General features: G+C 45.9%; 2 protein-coding genes and 1 long non-coding RNA gene across 11 annotated transcripts in view; 1 reads left to right on the top strand and 2 right to left on the bottom strand.

Moving 5' to 3' along the window:
* PARP4 (poly(ADP-ribose) polymerase family member 4) overlaps positions 1–7255 on the bottom strand; it is a 91484-nt gene extending 84229 nt beyond the window's left edge. For 2 of the 6 annotated variants that reach the window (XM_008259954.5, XM_089304344.1), the window contains exon 1: positions 6862–7255. Coding sequence is in view for 2 of the 6 variants with exons in the window: in XM_089304341.1 (XP_089160467.1) it covers positions 5715–5734 (20 nt within the window). In the remaining 4 variants the exon portion in view is untranslated. Of the gene's footprint in view, positions 1–5493; positions 6004–6861 lie in introns of those variants that run through there. The other 4 variants (XM_089304345.1, XM_089304341.1, XM_089304343.1 and 1 more) reach the window with 4 other exon arrangements.
* Positions 7256–11607: 4352 nt separating this feature from the next.
* LOC149124663 (uncharacterized) lies at positions 11608–16074 on the bottom strand. Its single transcript, XR_016213372.1, has 2 exons — positions 15963–16074; positions 11608–11949 (listed from the first exon to the last, which is right to left on the bottom strand). It is a non-coding gene; the product is annotated as an uncharacterized LOC149124663 (long non-coding RNA).
* A 1067-nt stretch (positions 16075–17141) lies between these two features.
* CPAP (centrosome assembly and centriole elongation protein) overlaps positions 17142–27104 on the top strand; it is a 66320-nt gene continuing 56357 nt past the window's right edge. For 2 of the 4 annotated variants that reach the window (XM_008259955.5, XM_089304340.1), the window contains exon 1: positions 17193–17283. The gene's annotated coding sequence lies outside the window, so the exon portion shown is untranslated. Of the gene's footprint in view, positions 17365–27104 lie in introns of all 4 variants that reach the window. The other 2 variants (XM_051850674.3, XM_051850675.3) reach the window with 2 other exon arrangements.

Raw genomic sequence — 27104 nt, 5'->3', positions numbered from 1 at the left:
CTCCCAGCATCTGGCGGTCTGTTCAAGGAATGAACAAGTCAGAGGTCCCCTCATTTCTTTTTTCTTTTAATGAGGTCTGGTTGATTTCACTCTGCTTTTCCATAACTTTAACATTTACTAGTTTAATAATTGTCGGTTGCCTTTTACGTTCAAATTATTTAATAGTTAGCATATGAGTAGGTATAAGGGCTGAAAATGATGCATACTCTAGAAGATACCACATCACACTATTTAGGTTAATGTAGCCTATTATTAACGTCAGACAGTTAACAAGCAGATAGACTGGGGGCCAACGCTGTGGAGTAGTGGATAAAGCTGCCGCCTGCAGTGCCAGCATTCCATGTGGATGCTGGTTTGAGTCCCAGTTGCTCCACTTCTGATCCAGCTCCTTGCTAATGTGCCTGGGAAAGCAGCGGAGGATGGCCCAAGTCCTTGGGCCCCTGCACCTACGTGGGAGACTGGAAGGAAGCGCTTGGCTCCTGGTTCTTGGCTTTGGCCTGGCCCAGCCCTGGCCATTTTGGCCATCTTGGGGAATGAACCAGTGGATCTCTCTCTCTGTCTCTGTCTATCCCTCTCTCTCTGTAACTGACTTACCAATAAACAAATAAAATCTTAAAAAAAATCTATATTAAAAAAAGGAAACACTTATTTTTGTGTAAAAACATGAAATCCACACAAAGGAAGGTTTTTTTTTTAAAAAGATTTATTTATTTATTTGAAAGTCAGAGTTACAGAGAGGTAGAGGCAGAAAGAGAGAGAGAGAGAGAGAGAGAGAGGTCTTCCATCCACTGGTTCACTCCTCAAATGGCTGCAACGGCAGAGCTGGACCAATCCAAAGCCAGGAACCAAGGAGCTTCTTCCGGGTCTCCCACGTGGGTGCAGGGGCCCAAGGACTGAGAGAGAGAGAGAGAGGTAGTCCATCCACTAGTTAACTCCACAGAAGCAGAGGAGGATGGCCCAAGTCCTTGGGCCCCTGCACCTATGCGGGAGACCCAGAAAAAGCTCCTGGCTCCTGGCTTCCTGGCTTTGGATTGGCATAGCTCCAGCTGTTGTGGCCATCTGGGGAGTGAATCAGCAGATGAATACCTTTCTCTCTTTCTGCTTCTGCCTCTCTGTAACTCTGCCTTTCAAATAAATCTTTTAAAAAAAGTTCATGGAAAATGCATATTATGAATACCTATGTGTTTACTTCAATTTTTTTTGCAGTAAAATAAATCTATCTTATAATTCCATTGTCCACAAACGTTTTGAAGACCCTCATGCAATACCATTCCTCTGGCCTCTGCCAACTACCTTAGGCTGAAGTAGGCAGCTGCTCAGGCCCACCTTCAGCTCTGTCCTGGCTGTATTCTTCTTTTTTAAAATGCTTTTTATTACATTTATTTGCATCTACTTGAAAGGCAGGGCAACAGAGAGGAAAGAAAGAGAGAGAGAAAGATCTTTCATCCACTGGTTTATTCCCCAAATGCCTGCTGTTCGAAGCTGAAGTCAGGAGCCCCAGAACTCTACCTGAGTCTTCCATATGGGTGGCAGGGGTCCAACGACTTGAGCCATCATTGGCTGCCTCCAAAGATGCGTTAACACGAGGCCGGATTGGAGGTAGAGTACCTATGAGTCAAACCAGGCATCCTCTACGGAATGAGGATGTCACAGGCAGCGGCTTCATCTGCTGCGCCACGATGCCTGCCCCGGGTATATTCTTGTCTTGTGTTTTTAATGTTTTCTAGTAAAGTAATTCATGGTAACTATTGCAAATTTGGAAAAACAGAATGCATAACAGCAAAAAAGGAAAACTCAAAACCTAAGGGTTACATTAAAATATCTTGTTCTGTCTTTTTTCTTCCAGGCTTTTTATTTTAAGTCTATAATGGAAAATAAAAATTAAAATTATACTATATACACAATACCTATCCTGCTATTATCAGTCAATATCATATCTTTTTTAAAAAAGATTTATTTATTTATTTGAAAGAGTTACAGAGAGACAGAGATCTTCCACCTGCTGGTCACTCCCCAAATGGCTGAAACAGCCAGAGATGGCCCAATCAGAAGTCAAGATACAAGAGCTTCTTCCAGGTCTTCCATGCGGGTGCAGCGGCCTAAGCACTTGGGCCATCCTCTGCTGCTTTCCCAGGCCATCAGCCGGGAGCTGGATTGGAAGTGGAGAAGCAGGGACTAGAACCGGCGCCCATATGGTATGCCAAGAAGCAACTTTACCTGCTACACCATAGCGCTGTCCCAGCATGATGTCTTTAGCATTTTGCCATTCAACATTCTTAGAACACACTTTCAGTAGGGGCTGGTGTTGTGGCACAGCAGATTAAGCCACTGCCCGTGAAGCCAGCATCTCATATGGGAGTGCCTGTTTAAGTCACAGCTGCTCTTCTCCCCACCTAGCTCTCTGCTAATGCGAAAGCAGCCGGTGATGGTATTTGGGTCGTTGCCAAACACGTGAGAAACCCGAATACAGTTCTGGGATCCTGGCTTCTGCCTGGCCTGGCCCTAGCTGGTGAAGTCATTTCAGGAGTGAACCAGTGGATAGAAGATCTCTCTCTGTCTCTCCCCTTCTCTCTGTAACTCTGTTTTTCAAATAAATAAAATAAATCTTTTTTTTAAAGAAAAACACTTTTAGTAGAGGCTATCTTAATTATATACCATAAATAAACTACTTCTGGTTAGAAAATTAAATGTTTTTTAATTTCATATCAGAAAAAGCTGTAATGAATTGTTTGCTTGTGAATCTTTGTAAAATTACTGAATTCAAAGAGTTTCAATATGTTATTTATATCAATCATTGGAATAGGAGTTTGGCACAGTGGTTAAGCCCCAGCTTAGGATGCCCCTATCTCACACTGCAGTGTCTAGGTTCAAGTCCTGGCTCCATTTTCCATTCCAGCCTCCTGCTGCACACCTTGGGAGGCAGCAGTGAAGAATCAAGTACCTGGGTCCCTGCCACCGGAGTGGGAGACCTGGATGGAGTTCCAAGCTCCTGGTTTCAGCTTGGTCAGCCCTGGCTGTTGCGGGCATTTGGGGAATGAACCAGCAGACAGGAGATCTCTCTCACTTTCTCTCTGCCTTTTAAGTAAATTAAAAATAAATAGATAAAAATTGAACATAAATTTTAAAAATGTAATAAAAGGAAAAAATTAACCCCCATGAAGGAAATACAGAAAGCTCTCCAAGAGATGGAAATGTTCTAAACTAGATTGTGGTGATAGAGCACAATTTAGTAACTTTCCTACAAGTTTTCTGATTTGTGCAATTAAAATGGGTGAATTTAATGGTGTGTAAGTCATACTTCCATAAAGTTGCTTTTTAAAAAAAAAAAGATTCATTTATTTATTTGAAAGAGTTACACAGAGAAAGAAGGAGAGGCAGAAAGAGAGAGAGAGGTCTTCTATCCGCTGGCTAACTCCCCAATTGGTCGCAACAGCCGGAGCTGATCCGAAGCCTCTTTTGGGTCTCCCACGTGGGTGCAGGGGCCCAAGGACTTGGGCCATCTTCTACTGCTTCCCCAGGCCATAGCAGGGAGCTGGACTGGAAGTGGAGCAGCCAGGACTTGAACTGGTGCCCACATGGAATGCTGGCACTGCAGGCAGTGGCTTTACCCACTATGCCACAGCGCCGGCCCCCATAAAGTTGTTTTTCAAAAGTACCTACCATCCCTCCATCCAAAAATAATCCCACTGTTGGAATTTTTGATATATTTCTTTCAGGTATTACTATTCCCTGTATCATTACATTTTATAACTTTTTAATAAAAATATACATTATTTATTGTGTATTTAATTTTGTAGCCAGTTTCTATTTATTATTTGTTTGTTTGTTTGTTTGACAAGCAGCATAATAGAAACAGAGAGGGACACACAGAGACATCTTCCATTCACTGGTTTACTCCCCAGATGGTTGCAATGGCTGCAGCCAGGTTCTGGCTGAATCCAAGAGCCAGGAACTCCATGCAGGTCTCCAGCGTGGGTGGCAGGGACCCCAGTACTTGGGCCATCTTTTGCTGCTTTTTTCAGGTGCATAAGCAGGAAGCTGGATCAGAAGCAGAGCAGCCGGGACTAAAACTGGCCGGGACTAGATCTGATATGGGATGCTGGCACTGAAAGCCATGGTTTAACCTGCGGTGCCACAATGCCAGCCTCTCTTATTTTTCTTTTAATGAGAATTTTCTCAAGTCATCAAATATTCTTTGAAAGTATTTGCAGTGGCTACATAAGCTATGTTCATTTCATTTCACACCATGTCACCGGATATTTGGTTATTTAAAAGTGCTCTCAGCAGGTTAAGCCACAGCTTGGGACACCAGTATCCCATAGAGAAGTCCTGGGATCAAGTCCCAGCTCCTCTGAAGTGACACCTTGACAGCAGGGGCTCCATTTTAGAGCATCCAAGACTCCATCTTGAGAAAGTACCCCCCTCCCCAGTGTGAGACTATGGGCTGAAACTTAACTATGGTCTAAAACTAAGACAATAACAGTACACTACCTGCCACTTGGCAGAACATAGAAATCTCTTCACATGGCTTGCTCAAGCCTAAAACAGTTGGCTGCACTTGGATTAATGTTATTTGTCTATGTCCCAGATATGATTTAGGTCAGTACCTGGACAAATGTCAAGAGAGTAATTGGTGTGGTTAAGATTGTAATTGGTGTTGTTAAGATTGTAACTGGTATTGTTAAGACTGTAATCGATATTGGTTTTGCATATGCTTTAGGTCAGCTTGACCCTAGCAACCATGCATTCCCCCCTCCCTTCCTTGTGGTTTTTGCCTTTATAAACCCTGTTGCTATGAGCTTTGGGGTTGAGAGTTCTTTAGGGCATGAGCCGGCTGTCCACTATTGGCAATAAAGGACCATCAAATTTTATCAGTGTGGTGTGTGTTTGCACTCGTTCAGGTGCAACACTTCCACCTTGATCCAGCTCATTGCTGAAGTGCACGGGAAGGCAGCAGATGATGACCCAAGTACTTGGGTTCCTGCTAGCCACTGGGGATGTCCAGATGGAGTTCCTGGCTCCTGGTTTCAGGCTGGCCCAGGCCTGGCTGTTGCAGGCATTTAGGGAGTGAACCAGCAGTTGGAAAAAATCTTTCTTTCTCCCTCTCTCTGTGTCACTATGCCTTTCAAATAAATAAACAAGTAAACCTTTTTTTTAAAAAAAAAAAACCTGTTCATTATTACATATATACTTTGAGGAAAATGTTTATACTTAAATTTGTGGCCAAATCTGTCATTGTTTTCTAAGAATAAATGGCTAGAGGTGGGATTACTGAATCAAAAAATATGAACATTTTCCAGCCCTTATTTCTGATGCGATAGAATCTAGGTAACCAAATTTACCATCTCAACCACGCTTAAACAGTGTGCAGTTCAGTGGCACCGAGCCCCCCCCCACCTCCACCCCGTTGTGAACCCATAGCATATACATCTCAGATACAAGGCTCTGGCCTGTTGCCAGCACCCGAGGCTGCCAGGAGACAGGAAAGCACACCTAAGGTCTCTCCTCCTGCATTCTCCCGGCTCCTACCGGAGTGCCAGGTCGCAAGCCCGGCCTCCCGCTTGTCTCACAGCTCCTCCTGCTTGCTGCCAGCGCCCGCTCAGTTCTCGCCAGCACTCTTTACAGGTGCGTAGGGCTCGAAGGGCGAGTCTGCACGGAGGCGCTCCGGTCTGCCCCCTCCGCAACCCCAGGGCAAGGGCGCATCGCCTTCCTACCCCGCAACCGGCTGCAGCATCCGCAGATCGCGGACACAGCAGTGGGCAAGAGGCTTCCGGATTCCCAGGTCCCGCCTTCACCCGGAGCTCGCGTCGGCTCTTGTCGGAAAGCCCCGGGCCGTCCCCGCCCAGAAGTCTTCCGGGGCCCTTCTCCTCGGATGGGCTGCCCTCCTCCGGGCCTCGCGGTGGCCGCACACCTCCCCGCGGGCAGCAGTCCACTGTCACGGCAATTCCTCCCGAGGGTCAGGGCTGCGGGGTGGGGGCCGTGCCTAGAATCCGGCCCACTTCCGATGCACCGTAGGGCCTGCAGTAACTGCGAACTCACTGAGAAACCTTCCTCATCAGTGATAGCCCAGGGTCACGGCCAAGCCTTCTGACGCTGCGTGCGCTTTCGAACTCAAACGGTATCCATACGACCTCCCTAACGGGATCCCAAAGCCGGTAAAAAGTAGAGGCACTCTTTTTTATTTTTTTCTTTTGTTCCAATGATCCCCATAGCATACAGCATAGGGCCTAATAAATACTTGTGGAATAAAAGATCAAGTCAAACGCAGAGGACGAACATACTCAGGGTGCACTTCTCCGGTATCAGCACACTGCGCTCGGAATAGCGCTACTTTTCCCTGCCACTTAGCAGGCCGGGATCGGAGAACCGCTTCAGTTAGGTCGCGGGTTTTCCAGGAACCGAGCTTGACCACCAGACCCCCCTGCAGACACCGTCGGACCCGCAACCTGCGCACTGCTTCCGTCAGGGTGCTCCCTATCCCTCCCCAGGTCCGGTCCGCTTAGGCTTCCCGCGTGTTCATCAAACCACTGAACATTCGCACAAGCTCCTCTGAAGCCTAACCATCAGAAAGAAGAGGGGACGCTGGGCACCCAGGAAACAGGAAACACCGCATTCTACCGCGATTCGCTCATTTCGCAGCGCAAAGCTGGAGTCCGGAGACCCGCGTCTGCAGCCAGGTGCGGTGGACGCCCTCCCTCCGCCCCGTGGGCAGTAACCCCAACGCCAAGCCGACTCCAGGCCTGAGGACGCCACAGATCCCCGCAGCCTGAAGCCCAAAGCAACATCTGCATAGCCGCGGTCGGACCCCGTGCTGGCCACGACTACCGGAACCCCGTGCCGGACACCCCGGGCGCCACGCACCTGCCACAAAATCCGGCCGCTCCGGGCGCTCCACCGATTTCAGGCGCTCGCTGCTCCGACGCTGCGGGATTCCGGGCTCTTCCGCCTCCAGCACAGCCCTGGAGAGCGGCCAGGCGGGCGGGGCGAAGCGAGCGCCCTCGCACTCCGCCCTGCGCCCCTCCCAACCCCGCGCACCGAGCGAGTAGGCCGGTTCCCGGAGGTGCGGGTCGGGACCGAGTTCAGGCCAGTCCCTCTTCCAGGGTCAGTCTGACGGTTCAGGACTTCATCTCGGGTTCATTCTTCTGGAGGGATTTGCCCAAGGGGGAACTCCATTGAAGTGAGAAAATAGGGCAATCCCCAGAGGCAGAAAGAAGTAAAATGTGCGAGGGTTTTACGGATCTGGGTCACAGGAAGTGAGATAATTAATTCAGTTCAGGACTTTCCGGAGTTGAAGTTCATGACAGTGTTTGTGGGTAGCCATATTCAGTCTGTGCTCCAACCAACTTCCCATCATAAATATTTTTTTAAAAATACGCTTGTACACATATAGACTTTTTTTTATTATCCCCTAAACAATCTGGTATAAAAACTACTTATATGTGATTTACATTGTATTAGGTATTACAAACAACCCTGAGATGATTTAAAGTACAGGCGAGGGGGCCGACGCTGTGGCATGGTGGGTGAAGCCGCCACCTGCAGTGCCTCCATCGCATATGGGTGCCAGTTTGAGTCCTGGCTGCTGTACTTCCAATCCAGCTCTCTGCTGTGGTCTGGGAAAGCAGCAGAAGATGACCCAAGTCCTTGGGTCCCTATACTTATGTGGAGACCAGAAAGAAGCTTCAGGTTCCTGGCTTCGAATTGGCTCAGCTCCAGCTGTTGCAACCATTTGTGGGAATGAACCAGCAGATACTTTCTCTCTCTGTCTCTGCCTTTCTGTAACTGCCTTTCAAACAGATAAATAAATCTTAAAAAAAAAATAAAAAGTATAGTCCAGGATATGTGTAGGTTCTATGCAAATTCTACTTAACTTGAGCACCCTTGATTCCGGCATGTGTGGACAAGGAGGGTTGACCGTATCTCCCAGTCAAGAGAGGTGGGAGCTAGATACTTAGATCTGAGACTCACTATTCAGGCAGTAAAGTAGTGAGAAAGAATCAGACTCCCAGGAAACAGAATGAGACAGGAAGGTATAGAATTGATAATCCAGTGGAAAGGGTATGGCTTTGAATCCTGTCTCTACCATTTATTACTGAGGAGACTGAGGACCAGAACCTTACCTGGAAGTCCTTGCCTTATGACCTGCCTTATAAGGTTGCATAAAAATAATTTAGGTGGTATTAGAAAAAGTGGCACACTAGTGGGTTCTGAATCTATTCCTGTCCAGAAGCATAAGAAAAAAAAATCAAGAGACACCTGGCAGAATCTTATTGAAACCTAAAAGTCAAAAGTTTAAAAGCAAACAAGGAAATGTTTAACCAGGAAAAAGGCGACTGAAAGCAGGTAGATCTTTTTTTTGGACAGGCAGAGTGGACAGTGAGAGAGAGAGACAGAGAGAAAGGTCTTCCTTTTGCCGTTGGTTCACCCTCCAATGGCCGCCACGGCTGGCGCGCTGCAGCCGGCGCACCGCGCTGATCCGATGGCAGGAGCCAGGATCCAGGTGCTTCTCCTGGTCTCCCATGGGGTGCAGGGCCCAAGCACCTGGGCCATCCTCCACTGCACTCCCTGGCCACAGCAGAGGGCTGGCCTGGAAGAGGGGCAAGCGGGACAGAATCTGGCGCCCCAACCGGGACTAGAACCAGGTGTGCCAGCGCCGCTAGGCGGAGGATTAGCTTAGTGAGCCGCGGCGCCGGCCCGCAGGTAGATCTTTTATGGCATTTTAACTCACCCTAGCTCCACTCCCCTGGTCAGTCATCGTTCCTGGTGTGGATACCTCATTCTGGAGTGAGTAGACTTTGTCGCCAGTGTTTGTCTATTTTGACCTCTCTGTGGCCTCCCAGAGGGTCTGGTGCAAGGGGCTTACCTTTGTTTTCTTAGTTCAGAACTTTCTTGAAGCAAAAAAGCAGCTGCAAGGAGGGTGTGCCTCAAAAATATTAAAAGGCAAGTGAACATTTTTGCTACCACAGGCAGAAATCAGAGCTGCTGAAATCTTGGGAGGAAAAGCCAAGGGTGAGATTTTTGGAGATGGAAGAGCTTTGAAATGCGTCCTTTTACCAGAGTGTCTGGGTTCAAGTCCCAACTCGGCTCCCAATTCAAGCTTCCTGCTAATGTGTACTGTGGGGGATAGCAATTGATGGAGTTGATGGCTCAAGTGCTTGGGGCTCTGCCACCTGCATAGGAGAGCTGCATCAAATTCCTGTCCTTGGACTTCAGCCTGGCCCAGTCTTGGCTGTTGCAGGCATTTGGGGAGTGAATCAGTGGATAGGAGATCCTTGTTTGTTTCTCTGCCTTTTAAATAAATAATTTTTCTTTGAAAAAGGTTCCCTTTAAACTGAGGCATCTAGAAAGTTCCATGCAATGCTAATGCAAGATGCTTGCTGAGGAAAACTAATTTCACCTGTGGCTGGTTTTGTGCTCAGTGCAAGCAGGAAGTGACAGCTAAAGCAGAGTTATACTTTAAAAAGTTTGTGGAAAATGGAATTGAAAGATAAATTTATGAACAGGCAATTAAGTAACCTCTTGGGATGCTCATAGCCCATATCAGAGTACTTGGTGCAAATCCCAGCTCCTCAGTTTCCAATCCATCTTCCTGTTAATGTGCATCCTGGGATGCAGTGGAATGATGGCTTGAGTGCTTGGAGCCCATGTGGGAGAGCTGAATGGAGTTCTGGGCTCCTGGCTTTGGTATGGCTCAGCCCTGTCTGTTGTATTTGCAGAATGAACTAGAGGACGGAGGACAGCTCTGCTTCTCATTCTCTCTCTCCTCTCTAACTCTGCCTTTCAAATAAATCAATACATCTTTTAAAAAATGAAAATAAATAAAACTTTAAATAATATGAAATCTTTTTTTAAAATCTTATTTTGGTGCAAAAAATGTTTGAAATCCATGCATAGTTTTTATAATATGCATTTTCCACAAACTTTTTGAAAACCTTTTGTAAATGGCCTGGCTAAGGCTGGCGCCACGGCTCACTAGGCTCATCCTCCGCCTGCAGTGCCAGTACTCCGGGTTCTAGTCCCAGTTGGAGCGCTGGTTCTGTCCTGGTTGCTCCTCTTCCAGTCCAGCTCTCTGCTGTGGCCCAGGAAGGCAGTGGAGGATGGCCCAAGTGCTTGGGCCCTGCACCCGCATGGGAGACCAGGAGGAAGTGCCTGGCTCCTGGCTTCAGATTGGCACAGCACCGCCCATAGTGGCCATTTGGGGGGTGAACCAAAGGAAGGAAGAACTTTCTCTCTGTTTCTGCCTCTGTCTCTCTCACTGTCTAACTCTGCCTGTCTGGAAAAAAAAAAAAAAAAAAAAAAAAAAAAAAAAGGCCTGGCTAAGCATTGAAGGAATGCCTCAAAACAAAGCCAGTCTTCAAACATCCAGTGAATCTTTCTCTCTTTTTTTTTTCTACAAGCATTTAATAAGAACCCAGCTAAATCACTGGATGAGCAATAAGCTAAAGGACAGAGACTTCAGAGACAACAGATGACAAAGAACACAGTCTTTACAAAAAGTTTTTAAAAACCCGTAAACAACCAAACAGCAACACTCACCGCTAGCAACAACAAGAAATCATGGGAATAAAGAATCTGATTTCCAAAGTTACCACATCATAATACTCAAAATGTCCAACTTTCAGCAAAAAATTATGGGGCATGTAAAGAAACATGAAAGTATGGCCAACTCAAAGGGAAAAAATGAATAGAAATAGTCTCTTGGGAAATATAGACACAGGAATAATTAAACAAATACTTAATAAAGTATTTTAAACATGCACAAAGAACTAAAGGGGAACATGGACAAAGAATGAAAAGAAACCAGGAGGACAATGTCTCAACAGATAGTGTGGATACAGAAATTATGAAAAGGAACCAGATAGAAATTTTGCGGTTGAAAAAAGTACAGTAACTTAAATGAGAAAGTTATAAGAGGGGCTTAACAGCAGTTTGAGCAGGCAGAAGAAAGAAGGAGCAAACTTCAACATAGCAGTCAATCAAGTCTGAGAAGCAGAAAGAATGAAGAAAAAGGGACAAAGCAGCTAAGGTCAGGAGACACCATCAGGGGCACCAATATATGCATTAAGAGGTGAGAGGGAGAAATTCACAGAAAGTACATCAGGAGAAATCACGGCCCACGAGTACCAAATTTGATAAAGATATAGAGCAACACATCCAAGAATTTCCATGAACTCCAGGTATAATAAACTCAAAGAGATTCACTAGGATACACATAGTCAAACTGTTAAGAGACAAATACAAGCCGGCGCCGTGGCTCAATAGGCTAATCCTCCACCTTGCGGCGCCGGCACACCGGGTTCTAGTCCCGGTCGGGGCGCCGGATTCTGTCCCGGTTGCCCCTCTTCCAGGCCAGCTCTCTGCTATGGCCAGGGAGTGCAGTGGAGGATGGCCCAGGTGCTTGGGCCCTGCACCCCATGGGAGACCAGGAAAAAGCACCTGGATCCTGGCTCCTGCCATCGGATCAGCGCGGTGCGCCGGCTGCAGCGGCGGCCATTGGAGGGTGAACCAACGGCAAGGGAAGACCTTTCTCTCTCTGTCTCTCTCTCTCACTGTCCACTCTGCCTATCAAAAAAAAAAAAAAAAAAAAAAAAGACATACACATATATATCTTTTAAAGATTTTATTTATTTATTTGAGAGGTAGAGTTACAGACAGTGAGAGGGAGAGACAGAGAGAAAGGTCTTCCATCCACTGGTTCTCTCCACAAATGGCTGCAATGGCTGGAGCTGCACCCATCCAAAGCCAGGAGTCAGGTGTTTCTTCCTGGTCTCCCATGCAGGTGCAGGGGTCCAAGGACTTGGGTCATCTTCTACTGCTTTCCCAGGCCATAGCAGAGAGCTGGATGGGAAGAGGAGCAGCAGGGACTAGAACCGGTGCCCATATGGGATGGCAGCGGATTAGCCTGATGCACCACAGTGCTGGCCCCTGTGGGATGATATATTTTAAGTGCTGAAAGAAAAAAATGACAATGAATAATTATATATCCATGAAAACTATCTTCCAAAAATGGAGAAATAAAGACATTGCTAGTTAAATAAAAGCTGAGAGTTCCATGCAAGTAGACTCAACATAGAGGATATGTTAAAGGGAATCTTTTATCTTAAAATGAAAGAACATCAGACAGTAACTTGAAGTCAAATGAAGTAAGGAACACTGATCAAGGTAAGAATAAGAGGCAATGGTATCATAGTGTTGGTTTCTAAAACTTATTTATTCCTATCTGATTTGCTTTTTAAAATATTTTTTATTTGAAAGGCAAAGAGAGAGAAAGAGAGAGAGAGAGAATCTCTCACCCACTGGGGTTCACTTCCTGGCTGCAACAGCCAGGTCTAACAATTAAAATGTCTGTGTCCCACACCAAAATGCCTAAGTTCAATTCCCAGCCTTGCCTTCTGACTCCAGCTTCTTACCAATGCAGTAAAGTAATAGGGTTCCAGCCTCCTATGTGGGAGACCCGATTGTGCTCCTGGTACTTGGCTCTGGCCCCTGCCCAACTGCAGACGTTACAGGCATTTGGGATGTAAACCAGAGGATGGGAGTTGTGTGTGTTTTTTTTTTTTTTTTTTTTTTTTTTTTTTTTACAGGCAGAGTGGACAGTGAGAGAGAGAAAGAGAGAAAGGTCTTCGTTTTCCGTTGGTTCACCCCCCAGTGGCCCCTCTGGTGGCGCACCGCGCCTATCTGAAGCCAGGAGCCAGGTGCTTCTCCTGGTCTCTCATGCGGGTGCAGGGCCCAAGCACTTGGGCCATCCTCCACTGCACTCCCAGGCCACAGCAGAGAGCCGGCCTTGAAGAGGGGCAACTGGGACAGAATCTGGCACCCCAACCGGGACTAGAACCCGGTGTGCTGGTGCCGCAGGCGGAGGATTAGACTAGTGAGCTGCGGCGCCGGCCAATCTTTATTTTCATTGATTTTTTTTTTTTTGCTACTATATAAGGATATCCTCCTTTGGGTGATTTAAGAGCATAGTTCATCAATGAGCATCTCTTATTTTTCCTTTATTGACAGTAAATCTTACATCTAGTTTTCATGCTGCTTCCTGTTTTGTCATTTTGGGTTCAAAGCCACCTCTGTGAAAACCACCGTGAAAAACAGATTTTGGTAGACCTGCAAGACTTGTTTTACTTGAGGCTCTGTATGCTTTGTGGCTTGCCAAACATAACAACTTGTAAATCCCACCATAGCATGGTCAGTTCAACTGCTACCATGGTGCTGGCCACGTTCCGGCTGTGCTCTCTGCCTCCACTAGGAGCGCTGTTCATCCCAGTGCAGAGGCCCCCCGCCACAGCTGCTATTCACCTTTAAAAGAAAGCAATGCAGTCGACCTATGCAAGCACAAACTGTGGCAGTGTAGCAGCACCTGATGTTGTGAGAAACTCCTCTGCTGAGCTAAAATTCTAGAAATCGGAGTTCTGGGACTTGGTGAGGAACTCCTCTCTTCCCAAAGGTGGAGTGGCTGTGTTTTCTTGCCATTGCCTAAGGGCCAGCACTCACATCTCTCAGCTTGTGGGAGTCACCCCTGCTAGCCTGGGATGACCCAGGCCTGGGGATATTCCCCTGGGCTAGGTCTGCACTTTTGTCCCCTCTGGAGAGTCACCACTACATTACTGTCTAGCAATGACAAGTTTCTAACCCTCCAAACATCTTTCATACCCAAATTATAATTTATTATTCTGTATCTTGCACACCATTTGATGTGATCTGTAGGGAATTTTGGCCAAGTGAGTTAACCAAGAGTTCAAGTCATGATAAAGATGAACCATCTTACTTTTTATTATTTAGTAGGCATTGTGTTGTTTACATGTATTTTCTTCTTCTTTTTTTTTTATTTTTTTATTTTTTTATTTTTTGACAGGCAGAGTGGACAGTGAGAGAGAGAGACAGAGAGAAAGGTCTTCCTTTGCCGTTGGTTCACCCTCCAATGGCTGCCGCGGCCGGCGCACCGCGCTGATCCGATGGCAGGAGGCAGGTGCTTCTCCTGGTCTCCCATGGGGTGCAGGGCCCAAGCACCTGGGCCATCCTCCACTGCACTCCCTGGCCACAGCAGAGAGCTGGCCTGGAAGAGGGGCAACCGGGACAGAATCCGGCGCCCCGACTGGGACTAGAACCAGGTGTGCCGGTGCCGCTAGGCGGAGGATTAGCCTAGTGATCCGCGGCGCCGGCTTGTATTTTCTTCTTTTAATGTAATTTTAAAACAATTTTAAGATTTACTTTATTTGAAAGGATTACAGACAGGAGTAGAGAGAGAGAAAGAGAGGTCTTCTATCTGCTGGTTCACTCCCCAGATGGCCGCGACGGCTGGAGCTGGGCAGATCTGAAGCCAGGAGCCAGGAGCTTCTTCCGGGTCTCCCATGCAGGTGCAGGGGCCCAAGCACTTGCGCCATCTTCCATGGCTTTCCCAGGCTCACCAACAGGGAGCTGGATCAGAAGTGGAGCAGCCAGGACTTGAACCGACACCCATATGGGATGCTGGCGCTGCAGGCCAGGGCTTTAATCCAATGTGCCATAGCACAGGCCTCTCTAATGTAACCTTGACCATCCTATATAGTAGGTGTCATTACCATCATCCCTGTGTTGCAGGTAAGACTAGCTTCAGGAAGGTGGAGTGCTGCCGATCACAAAGCTTTCTGAATGCTGAGCTAGGATTTGATCCTAGGCTTCCCCAACTATAGAGCCTGGGCTCTTGACCACTACAATGACACTGCCCTCCTGCCCCATGATGGCATAAAGGACTGTATCAGAATGGCTAACCAGGGCTCCCACCTTGTTGTGTGGGAGCTGTGAGTCTAATTTTTTCCCACAGCAATACCTGAAGATGCAGCAAGGAGAGGAGCAGTGGACGATGTTGAACCTTTCTTTGTGGCAGAATAGAAGCTGGAAGTTCCTTCCCCTTACCTCTTCCATCTTCTAATGGATTTGGAGAACCCTTCCAGCCTAGTGAGCAGTTTTGGGAACTACCTGGGCTACAGGTGAAAACTTATATATGAACCTTAAGACTTGGGTGTGATAAAAGATCTATTCATTTATTCAACCAACAAACAATGTAGTACTACATATCAATTTAGAATAAAACAGGCATATGAACTAGAGGGTATTGTGACTTCTCTAAAAAACATACAACATTTTAAGGAAAATGATGAGACTTTTGGGCCAAAGGATTATCATAAAGATGAAAACTGTTTGGGTCCTTGTCTGGCATCTCTATTAGTTGTGTCAGCTTGGAAGTTCTTGGGCTTTGGTTTCCTCATCTCTAATGAACTTTTTTTTTTTTTTTAAATTGAAAGAAGCAACAAAATCAAAACTTTGATTTAGGGGAGGACTTTCGTTGAAGTAGAAAGCAAAAGAAATCTTGAGGGGACAAATTTCTGTTAAATGTTTTGAATTATCCTTAACCAGTGTATTTGTTTCAACTGTTATACCAGTTGTTATAAATGACACTTCATTTGATTTACTTAGCAATTCTACTTGGCCTACTGTTAGACAGACACTGAGCCAGATCTGTCACTGCAGTAACTTACAGGTCTGTAACTTCCTAGTTCCCAGGGGTGTCTGTGCCTATGCAGCATCCTGTGATGGCAATTAGAAAAAACAAAACCAAACCCTGAGTTCTGCACTTTCAGTATTCAAATCAATCATTGTATAGTCAATGGACGTTCACTTGCAAAATAAATATTAACTATGAGAAATGATGAGTGATAGCTATTTTTGGAGTGAATTATCACATGGCTATGTAGAGAAGCTTTAAATTCCCCCCTCTAAGGTTTTCGACATTTTTGCCTATGAAATACACTGACAAAAGGCAACAGGAAAACAATACAGGAACTATACGTCTACTATGCCGGGAGTGATGGGGGCCAGCCAAGAAGTTAGAGAAGGACAAGGAGCTAAGATGCGTCCAGTAGTGTCCTTGCCATGACCTTGCACCCTTTTGCGCCAATTTGACTATCTACTTTCCCATGACAAACCTGAACCTCCTCCATTGTAGAGAAGACACGATGATCACCTGTATGCTGAACTCCAGGTGGAGATGCCAGCGATCATCACTGGGTTTGTATATTCCACTAGGGCACCGCCCCCTGTCGGATAAAGGGGGTGACTTTCATGCGGTGGGCACAATTTCCCCCCATGTGGTTGCCTGCACTGACGCTACTTTCTATCACTTAAAGTAAATCCTCCCATTCTTGCACTTCATCCATGTCTCTGCTTTGAGGTTAATCTCTTATGCCGAGATAGGAACCTGGAATAAATCCAGCTGGGGACCCCTACAGAACCCCCCACAACAGGAGTATTAGACTCAAAGGAGGGCAAGATCTGAACCCTATACGAGGGCATGGGACTCAGGAGGAAAGGGAGGTGGCACAGACCATGGAGGGGAGGGGTGGGGGGGTAGTGCACAGACAGCCACCGCCTTGTTCGGCAGATGGTCTCCCAGGTAACGGCCACCTGTTGTCATCTCTGGTTAGCAATCAGCCTCCACCCTTCTTCCTGGGAAAAGACTCTGGGTGTGGGCGTATTGGGTATCAGACAGAAAAAGCTGTCCCTGAATCCAGTATTTATTAACATAAATATATGTAAATTTCTTCTTACACAAGGAGCGCTTTTCAGGGCCAGTTCCTGTGTCTAAGGAGGCCTGCAGTTTCTCTCAATAAACGAACTAGATAAAGAAAATGCATTTAGAATATTCTACTTTCCCTTATTATTTCACCTCATGAAATAGTATAGCAAACAGCCCTTTCTTTTTACCCAGCCAAAGCGGAAAGCAAAGAGAAAAATAAATACCAAAATAGCAAACCAAACCAAACCAAACCCTCCCAAAGCTTCGATCTCTAGGTTAGCTTTGAGTCGACGCTCCCTGTTTTCCGGGATACTTGGAGATGTATTGCTCTTGTAGGCGTCCCTCAGTTTTCAAAGACTTCTGCGCTCAGGGTCTCCAACCTCTGCGGAACCCGACTCTAGGACGGTTTTCCCTCCCGCCCCGCCGCCCGCCTACCGCAGTCACCCGCTAGAGTCGGGGCCGAAAGGAGGAGCGCAGCCCATTCCCTGGCAACGCCCGTCCTTGTGGCGTCTCTGGGAATTGTAGTTTGCTTGGATTCAGCGTGCCCGCGCGCAAGCGCAAAGAGGGGGCAATGGAAACTACAATTCCCAGGAGCCCTCGGGACAGGGGCGGGACCTGTCCGGGGGGCGGGGCTCCTACTGACGCGGTGATTGTGGCGGCTCATTCGTAAGTGCGGCTGCGACTGCGGCTTCTGGTTCGAGCGGGTTTAGCGGTCTGTGCTTCGCGGAGCGGTAATTTCGTGGGGGAAGGGGGCGAGGAAGCTCGATTTCTGGCGCCCCGCACCTGAGGGAGGACCCCGCTTGGGCGGCCGGGTAGGCTCGGCAGGGCGCCGGCGGGCGGCTGGCCGCGGCGGCCCCGGTTTGGCTCCTCGGCGCTGCGTTGCTCCTTAGGGTGCCGGGGTCGCCTGCCTCCCCGGTGGTCTCGTCCTGGCCGGGCCAGCTTTGGGTGCGTGAGAGGCGCGGGGCCCACAGTCCCGCTGGAGCCGAGCTGGCGGAGTGGCGTTGCTTGCAGTCCTCTGGGCGGGTTTCGCTGAGCCGCGTCAGGGGTTCTCATTTAAACCTTTGTGTGTATTCCTGGCTTTCTAGTAGATGCTGCGACGAGGGACTAATAATCACTTCTCAAACCAATTTTTCTCGGCCTCAGAGTGGCTTTGAATGTGCTGTTGTGTCCAGTTTCCTCATCACTGCAGAGCATTTCTCACTTTTTTAAAATTGCCTTAAAGAATGTTTACCTAGCGTTTTTTGGAGGTTGCAAGGCTGTCAATTTGTCAGACTTTTATGAACAGTTTTATTGATAAAAAATAAACATGGCACGTGTTTAATTCATACGGTTTGATGGGTTTGACATATTCAGGCTTCCTTATCCATAATATTTTGATATCTGAGTCCACTGCCTTTTTAGGCAGGAAGTATTGAATTCCTGTGAAACTGTATTTTATTTTATCTTTTATAATTTTATTTATTTGGCATAGCAACAGTGAGAGACAGACAGACCAAGGGAAGCAGAGAGGGAAGGGAGTGGGGAGAGAAATTGAGATATTCCATCTGCTAGTTCACTCCCCGAATGAACACACAAGCCAGGACTGGGCCAAGCCAAGCCAGGAGCTGGGAACTCAATCCAGGTCTTCCATGTGGTGGCAAGGACCTAACTGCTTGAACCGTCACCTACTACCTCCCAGGAGGCTGGATTAGAAGTGGAGCAGATGGGACTCAAACCAGCACTGTGGTGTGGGATGGAAGCCTTGCGAATTGCAGCCTGATCAACTTGCAGCCACAACATTTGCCCAAAACACTGTTTTATACTTCATGCTGACATCAAGTATATACTTAGATTCATAGCCATGAAATTGAAGTGAAGCTGTAAGTTTTTTTTTTAATATTTTTTAAGATTTATTTGTTTGAAAGGAAGAGTGACAAGGAGGGGGAGAAAGAGAGCGAGCTTGCATTTATTTGCTGGTCCACACCTCAAATAGCTGCAACAGCTAGGACTGGGCAAGGCTGAAGCCAGGAGCCAAGAATTCCATCCTGGTCTCCCATGCGGGTGGCAGAGGTTCAAGTACTTGGGCCATCATCTGCTTTTCCAGGCACATTAGCTGGAGCTAGATTCAAAAGCAGAGCAACCAGGACTTGAACTGGTGCACGGGATTGCTGTCATTCCAAGTGGTCGTTTAATCTGATGCACCACAGCACCAGCCCCCAATTTTATTTTTTTTATTTTAAAGAGAGAGCTTCCATCCACTGGTTCATTCCCTAAATGGCTGCAAACGAGGAGCTTGGCCAATCTGAAGCCAGGAGCCAGGAGCTTTATCTGGATTTCCCATGGGGGTGTGGGAACCCAGGCACTTGGGCCATCTTCCACTGCTTTCCCAGCTGCATTAGCAGGGAGCTGGATTGGAAGTGGAGTAGCCAGGACTCGAATAAGCACCCAAATGGGATGCCAGCATTGCAGGCAATGACTTTACCTGCTATGCTACAATGCCGGTCCCCAATATAGTTTTCTTTTCTTTTCTTTTTTTATTTTTTTGACAGGCAGAGTGGACAGTGAGAGAGAGAGACAGAGAGAAAGGTCTTCCTTTGCCATTGGTTCACCCTCCAATGGCTGCCACGGCCGGCGCGCTGCGGCTGGCGCACCACGCTGATCCGATGGCAGGAGCCAGGTGCTTCTCCTGGTCTCCCATGGGGTGCAGGGCCCAAGCACCTGGGCCATCCTCCACTGCACTCCCTGGCCACAGCAGAGAGCTGGCCTGGAAGAGGGGCAACCAGGACAGAATCTGGCGCCCCGACCGGGACTAGAACCAGGTGTGCCGGCGCCGCAAGGCGGAGGATTAGCCTAGTGAGCCGCGGCGCCGGCCAAGTTTTCTTTAAATTTATTTTTATTTATTTGAAAGGCAAAGAGATCTCCCATCCTCTGCTTAAATGCTTGCAACAACAAGTGCTGGGCCAGGCTGAAGCTGGGAGTCAGGAACTCATTTCGCATTTCCCATGTGAGTGACAGGGACCCAATTACTTGAGACATAAAAGATTTAAAAAAATTATACCATAAATTCAGTTTTTAAGGCTATGCATTGATAACCTTTCTTTGGGTTTAGATTACCTTCGTATGTAAATTAGTAATTGCTCAGTGTCTCTCGCATTGCACCACTCATATAAAGCTAAACAAAAAAATTGGGATTTTTCCAGTTTTGAATCAGTTTATGCTATATTATATGAATGATTATTTGTAATGTAAGTGAAGATCTTTAACTTTTTGTAAAATATCTAATCATATAAATTAAAGTATCTTTAATCAAATTACTTCCAGTTGGAGAAATTTTGTTAGAAAATTATTTTCCTTCTCTCCAGCTAAAAATGGTTACCTTACTCCTATGCCCTTACCTTCCTTTCTTCTCTCATGTTCTTTCTTTTAGTCTGTCTTACAGTTGGCCAATGCTGCAAACTCAGATCCTGTTAAAAATCATTTAAAAATGTTTTTCTGGACATTTAGTCCTGATAGAGGTGACTAATTTTGTTGATTTCTGTTATTGAGAATAAATTTATTAAAAGTTACCTTTTGGCCGGCGCCATGGCTCACTGGGATAATCCTCCGCCTGCGGCGCCGGCACACTGGGTTCTAGTCCTGGTTGGGGCGCCGGATTCTGTCTCTGTTGTTCCTCTTCCAGTCCAGCTCTCTGCTGTGGCCTGGGAGTGCAGTGGAGGACCCTGCACCTGCATGGGAGACAGGAGGAAGCACCTGGCTCCTGGCTTCGGATCGGCGCAGCGCGCCGGCCGTAGCAGCCACTTGGGGGTTGAACCAATGGAAAAAGGAAGACCTTTCTCTCTGTCTCTCTCTCACTGTCTTAACTCTGCCTGTCAAAAAAAAAAAAGTTACCTTTTTTGCTGAAAATATCTCACAATGTTATATACTTATCAATTTTTGTTTTGACATGACTTTTTTTTTTTGGCTCTGCCACAGCTAGTTGCAGTTGCCAGCTAGTGTGAAACTGTGATCTGTCTCTTCCTATTCTTTTTTCTGTTCAGATCGTAGTTCAAGCTTCTGTATTACCATTTGATTCTTTGGTGGTGTGCATTGGTTAAATTTTAAAAATAGATTTTTTTGTTTTTTTAACATTAGTTACGTTTATTAGTAATGCTCATATTTTAAGCTAATAATTATTAAACATTTTAAAAATATGTGATACACATTTTTATGAGGTACAATGCAGTATTTCAATATGTGTATACAATGCAAACTGATCAAATCAGGCAGTTAACATTTCCTTTTCTTTCTGTTTAGAGCCCACCAGCTCCTCTCTTCCAGTTCTTTCTATTGTAAATGACATGTTATTGTGAGCTATCATTGCCTCACTGTGCTGTGAAACCGTAGGACTTACTTTAACTGTGTTGTGGTGCCCCCAGTATCCAATGCCGCTATGTCCCCTCTCCCCCTACCCTTCTTAGCCTCTAGTGTTCACTGTTGTAATCTCAGATGAAATTATTTTTTAAATTTCCACGTATGAGAGAGGGTGTGTGCATTGTCTTTCTGTGTCTTGCTTATTTCACTTAACACACATCTTCCAGTTCCATCCATTTTGCTGCAGATGTCAGTTTCATTATTTTTATGAATGATATTCCATTATGTATGTATATATATCACTTTTTTTTTTAAAGATTTATTTATTTATTTGAAAGAGTTACACAGAGAGAGGAGAGGCAGAGAGAGAGAGAGGTCTTCCATCTGCTGGTTCACTCCCCAGTTGGCTGCAATGGCCAGAGCTGCGCCGATCTGAAGCCAGGAGCCAGGCGCTTCCTCTGGGTCTCCCATGCGGGTGCAGGGGCCCAATGACTTGGGCCATCTTCTACTGCTTTCTCAGGCCAGTGCAGAGAGCTGGATCAGAAGTGGAGCAGCTGGGATTGGAACCGGCGCCCATATAGGATGCTGGTGCTCCAGGCCAAGGCGTTAACCTGCTGTGCCACAGCGCTGGCCCCTATATATCACTTTTTAAAACTCCTTCCATCCACAGACATCTTGGTTGATTCCATATCTTGACTATTGTGAATAGGGCTATGATGAACATGAGAGTGCAGGTATCTTTTTCAGGTGCTCAATTAATATTTTTGGTTTATATACCTAGAAGTGGGATAGATGGGTCATGTGGTGCATTTATTTGTTTATATTTTTAGGACTCCCATACTGTTATGGCTTTACTAATTTGCATTCCTTCCAGCAGTGTATAGGGTTTTCTTTTCTCCATGTCCAGCTTAATTTTTTTGTCATTAAAAAGTTTATTTATGTGAGTGACAAAGAGTGAGAGAGAGAGAGACAGACACTGTCTTCCCTCTGTGCCCCAAATGCTGGATAGCTGGGGCTGGTTTAGGCCTAAGGCAGGAGCCAGGAACTCTATCCAGGTCTCCTGCATGAGTGATAGGAAGTCAGGAAGCCATCACCTGCTGCCTTCCAGGCACATTGGCAGGAAGCTAGATCGGAAGCAGAGGTGGGACTCCATCCCCGGCACTCCGATATGGGAAGGTGGTGTCCTACTGTGCTACAACACTTGCCCCTCTTTTCATCGTTTTGATAATAACCATTCTTTAAATGTTTTATTTATTTGAGAGGGGTGTGTGTGTGTGTGTGTGTGTATAAAGAGACAAGAACTCCCACAACCTGGTTCACTCCCTAAATGTCTGCAGTAGTTGGAGCTGGGCAGAACTGGCAGAACTAAGGAGCTAAGAACTCAATCCAGGTCTCCTGTGTGGGTGACAGAGAGCCACGTCCTTAAGCTATCATCTGCTGCCGCTCAGGCTGTGCATTAGCAGAAAGCTGGAATCAGCATTGGAGCTGGAACTTGAATCCCTGCACTCTAATATGGGTTGTGAGCATCTCAAGTGGGTCTTAACTAACATTAGGCCAGACACCCACCTCTGATAATAGCTGTTCTTACCAGAGAGAGATAATACCTCATTGTGGTTTTGATTTGCATTTCCCTGATGCCTAGTGATATTGTATATTTCTTTTCTTCTTTTTAAATTTCATTTAAGATTTATTTATTTATTTGGAAGCCAGAGTGACAGAGAGAGAGAGAGATCTTCCATCTGCTGGTTCACTTCCCACATGGCAGAAGCCAAGAACCAGGAACTCCATCTTGGTTACTCATGTGGGTGGTATGAGTATTTGGGCCATCTTCTGCTGCCTTCCCAAGCACATCAGCAGGAAGCTGTATTGTAAGCAGAGTAGCCAGGACTGTAACTGGCACTCTTGTATGGGATACCAGCATTGCAAGTGGTGGCTTAACCCTCTGAGCCACAATGCTGATTCCTGTTGTGCATTTCTTCTTATATTGGCCATTTGTATTTCTTTCTTTCTTTGAGAGGCAGAGATGGAGATAGAGACTACGAGAGCACTCTCAGCCACTGCTTCATTCCCCAAAGCTTACAATGGCTGGAACTAGGCTCAGCTGGAGCTGGAAGCCAGAAACTCAATCCAGTCTCCTATGGGGGTGACAGGAACCCAGTTAATTGAGCCTTCGTTGCTGCCTCCCAGATCTGTATTTGTGGAAAGCTGGAGTTATGAGCTGGAGCCAGGGCACTGAACCCATGTACTCCAGTGTGGGAAGCAGATGTCATAACCACTAGGCTCAAGGCCTATACCTATATTTCTTTTGATAAATAATCTGTTTGGATATTTTGCCCATTTTATAAATTGGATTCTTTCTTTCTTTCTTTCTTTCTTTCTTTCTTTCTTTCTTTCTTTCTTTCTTTCTTTCTTTCTTTCTTTCTTTCTTTCTTTCTTTCTTTCTTTCTTTCTTTCTTTCTTTCTTTCTTTCTTTCTTTCTTTCTTTCTTTCTTTCTTTCTTTCTTTCTTTCTTTCTTTCTTTCTTTCTTTCTTTCTTTCTTTCTTTCTTTCTTTCTTTCTTTCTTTCTTTCTTTCTTTCTTTCTTTCTTTCTTTCTTTCTTTCTTTCTTTCTTTCTTTCTTTCTTTCTTTCTTTCTTTCTTTCTTTCTTTCTTTCTTTCTTTCTTTCTTTCTTTCTTTCTTTCTTTCTTTCTTTCTTTCTTTCTTTCTTTCTTTCTTTCTTTCTTTCTTTCTTTCTTTCTTTCTTTCTTTCTTTCTTTCTTTCTTTCTTTCTTTCTTTCTTTCTTTCTTTCTTTCTTTCTTTCTTTCTTTCTTTCTTTCTTTCTTTCTTTCTTTCTTTCTTTCTTTCTTTCTTTCTTTCTTTCTTTCTTTCTTTCTTTCTTTCTTTCTTTCTTTCTTTCTTTCTTTCTTTCTTTCTTTCTTTCTTTCTTTCTTTCTTTCTTTCTTTCTTTCTTTCTTTCTTTCTTTCTTTCTTTCTTTCTTTCTTTCTTTCTTTCTTTCTTTCTTTCTTTCTTTCTTTCTTTCTTTCTTTCTTTCCATTTTTCTGTTTTTTCATTTTTTTTTGAAAGGCAGGATGATCTTCTAACTACTTATTCACTCCCCAAATGCCTACAGTAGCTGGAGCTGGGCCAGGCAGTAGCCAGGAGTCCCAAACTCAATTTAGTTCTCCCACATGGGAGACCAGCTGCTTGAGCCATCACCTGCTGCTTCCCAGGTGAGAAATAGCAGGAAGCTGACGCTGGGAGTAAAGTCTGTGCACTTGAACCCAAGCATTCTGATAGGGGATGCAAACCTCCCAAGTGGTATCTTAACCACTTGTCCCTGTTTTTTTTTTTTTTATTGTTGAGTTTTTGAGTTCCTTTTATGTATGAGGTATTAATCCTTTGTCAGATGCACAGTTTGCAAATATTGTCTCTGCATCTGTCAGTTGTCTTTTACTCTGTTCTTTTGTTGTGCAGAAGCTTCTTAGGTTATACTGTCCCACTTATTTAGTTTTGCTTTTGTTGCCTGTGCTTTGGGGTCTTACCCAAAAAATTTTTCCTGATATTGATGTCTTGAAGTGTTTTTCTTGTTTTTCTCTAGTAGTTTCATAGTCATATATTTAGATCTTTGATTTATTTTAAATTGATTTTTGTGTAAGGTGAGGGATATATTAATTTTCAAACTAGAAAAATAATTATGCCATGATTAGAATAACTAATTTGCCAGTTACAGTTTACGTAGGGGTCACTGTAACTTGTGCTGTTTGCATAAACCATTCAAATAAACACATAACAATGCTATATCATATGTGAGGGAAAAAAGACTGCAGGTGACATACCAACAGGCGCTTCAGTATACAATATCTATTTTTCAAAAAATTTGGGGGCCCGGCATTGTGGCACATTGGGTTAAGCTGCTGCTTCAGATGCCAGCATCCCATATCAGAGTGCTGGTTCAAGCGTCAGATGCTCTGCTTCGAATTCAGCTCCCTGCTCATGCACCTGGGAATGCAGCAGAAGATGGCTCACGTATCTGGACCCCGCCACCCATGTGGGAGACGAGGATGGAGCTCTTTGCTCCTAGCTTCAGCCTGGCCCAGACCTGGCTCTTGTGGCCATCTGGATAGAAGATTCTCTCTCTGTCTCTTTCTTTTTAAAGATTTATTTATTTGAAAGACAGAGTTAGAGAGAGAGAGAGACAGACAGACAGACAGAGACCCCTTCCATCCCCTGGTTTACTCCCCAGATGGTTGCAATGGCCAGATCTGGGCAAGGTTGAAGCCAGGAGCCGAGAGCTTCTGGGTCTCCCATGTGGTTTCAGGTGCCCAAGAATTGGGCCATCTTCCATTGCTTTTCCCAGGCACATTAGCAGGGAGCTGGATCAGAAGTGGAGCAGCGGCTGGCGCCGTGGCTCACTAGGCTAATCCTCTGCCTTGCGGCGCCTGCACACCGGGTTCTAGTCCCAGTCGGGGCACCGGGTTCTGTCCCGGTTGCCCCTCTTCCAGGCCAGCTCTCTGCTGTGGCCTGGGAGTGCAGTGGAGATGGCCCAAGTCCTTGGGCCCTGCACCCCATGGGAGACCAGGAGAAGCACCTGGCTCCTGCCATTGGATCAGCGCGGTGCGCCGATCGCAGTGTGCCGGCTGCGGCGGCCATTGGAGGGTGAGCCAACGGCAAAGAAAGACCTTTCTCTCTGTCTCTCTCTCTCACTGTCCACTCTGCCTGTCAAAAAAAAAAAAAAAAAAAAAAAAGTGGAGCAGCTGGGATTCAAATTGGCACCCATATGGGATGCTGGTGCTGTAGGCCATGGCTTTAATCCTCTGCACTACAGTACTGGCCCCCATTTTGTCTTTCATATAGCAGGAAGCTGGATCAGAAGTGGAAGAGCTGGGATTCAAATTAGACATTCCTACAAGGGATGCTGGTGTCCCAAGTGGAATCTTAACCACTGTGCCAGGTGCCTGCCCCAGTACATGATGTCTTATATCATACAATGCTTGAAGTGAAGTATAATCTTATCAAAAGGGTAGAAAAATATTTCATATTTCTTCAGCTTCTGAATTTAACTTTAATTAAATAGTTCTTCAATCAGCCACTTTTCCAGTACTTGCTAGCCATGTGTGACTGTTAGACAGCACATGTCCATGATAATTTTTTTTTTTTTTGTCCCTCTTTCTAATTCGTGTATACGCAGCTGTTCGGTTTCCTTTGCAGTTAATGGTATATCTAGGATATATTCAGTAATTCCATCTCAGTAATTAAAGAGCTTATTTGTTCTCTTTGACAGTTGTGTAATTTGAATGTCATGATTAGCAGCTGTTCCTGTGTTAATGGACACTTACGTTATTTTAAGTTTATTTTTACTATTGTGAGCTTGTGCCAGTATGACTGAGACAGAAATGTCTTGAGGTAAAATTGCTGAGTCAAAGTTTCTGTTTATTGTCAGTTTGAATAGAGATCCTCTTTTTTATGCTTGGTGTTAATTTTTATCTCTTTAAAAATTATCCGGCGCCGCAGCTCACTAGGCTAATCCTCCGCCTTCCAGCGCCGGCACACCGGGTTCTAGTCCCGGTCGGGGCACCGGATTCTGTCCCGGTTGCCTCTCTTCCAGGCCAGCTCTCTGCTGTGGCCAGGGAGTGCAGTGGAGGATGGCCCAGGTGCTTGGGCCCTGCACCCCATGGGAGACCAGGAGAAGTACCTGGCTCCTGCCATCGGATCAGCACGGTGCACCAGCTGCAGCGCGCTGGCCGCGGCGGCCATTGGAGGGTGAACCAACGGCAAAAAGGAAGACCTTTCTCTCTGTCTCTCTCTCTCACTGTCCACTCTGCCTGTCAAAAAAAAATTATTCATTTCTCATTTTTTTATGTGAAAGAGAGCGACAGACAGAGAGACAGGTGTGCAGGTTCACTCTCCAAATGCCTATGATAACCAGGGCTTGGCCAGGCTGAAGCCAAGGAGGCTGGAGCTTCATCTGGGTCTCCCTTGTGGGTGACAAGAACTTGAGCCTTATAGGAAGCACAGTAGCAGCAGTCTGGATTGGAAGTGGAAGAGCTAGATTGGAAGTGGATTCAAACCAGGCACTCCTGACACGGGGTGTGGGCGTCCTGATGGTTGACTTAATCATTGCATTAAACACCAGCCCTTGGTATCGAGTTTTAGTCTTTGTCAACCCTGTATGTGAAAAGTGGTTTGTCATTACTGTTTTAATTTCTGTTCAGTACAGTGAGGGTGGGTGTATTTTTGATAT

Source organism: Oryctolagus cuniculus, chromosome 9, assembly GCF_051225735.1.
Source record: "Oryctolagus cuniculus isolate XC-2025 breed Fujian yellow rabbit chromosome 9, ASM5122573v1, whole genome shotgun sequence".
Taxonomy (NCBI): domain Eukaryota; kingdom Metazoa; phylum Chordata; class Mammalia; order Lagomorpha; family Leporidae; genus Oryctolagus; species Oryctolagus cuniculus.
The sequence above is the reverse complement of the archived record's forward strand: the minus strand, read 5'-3'. Positions and strand labels throughout refer to the sequence as shown.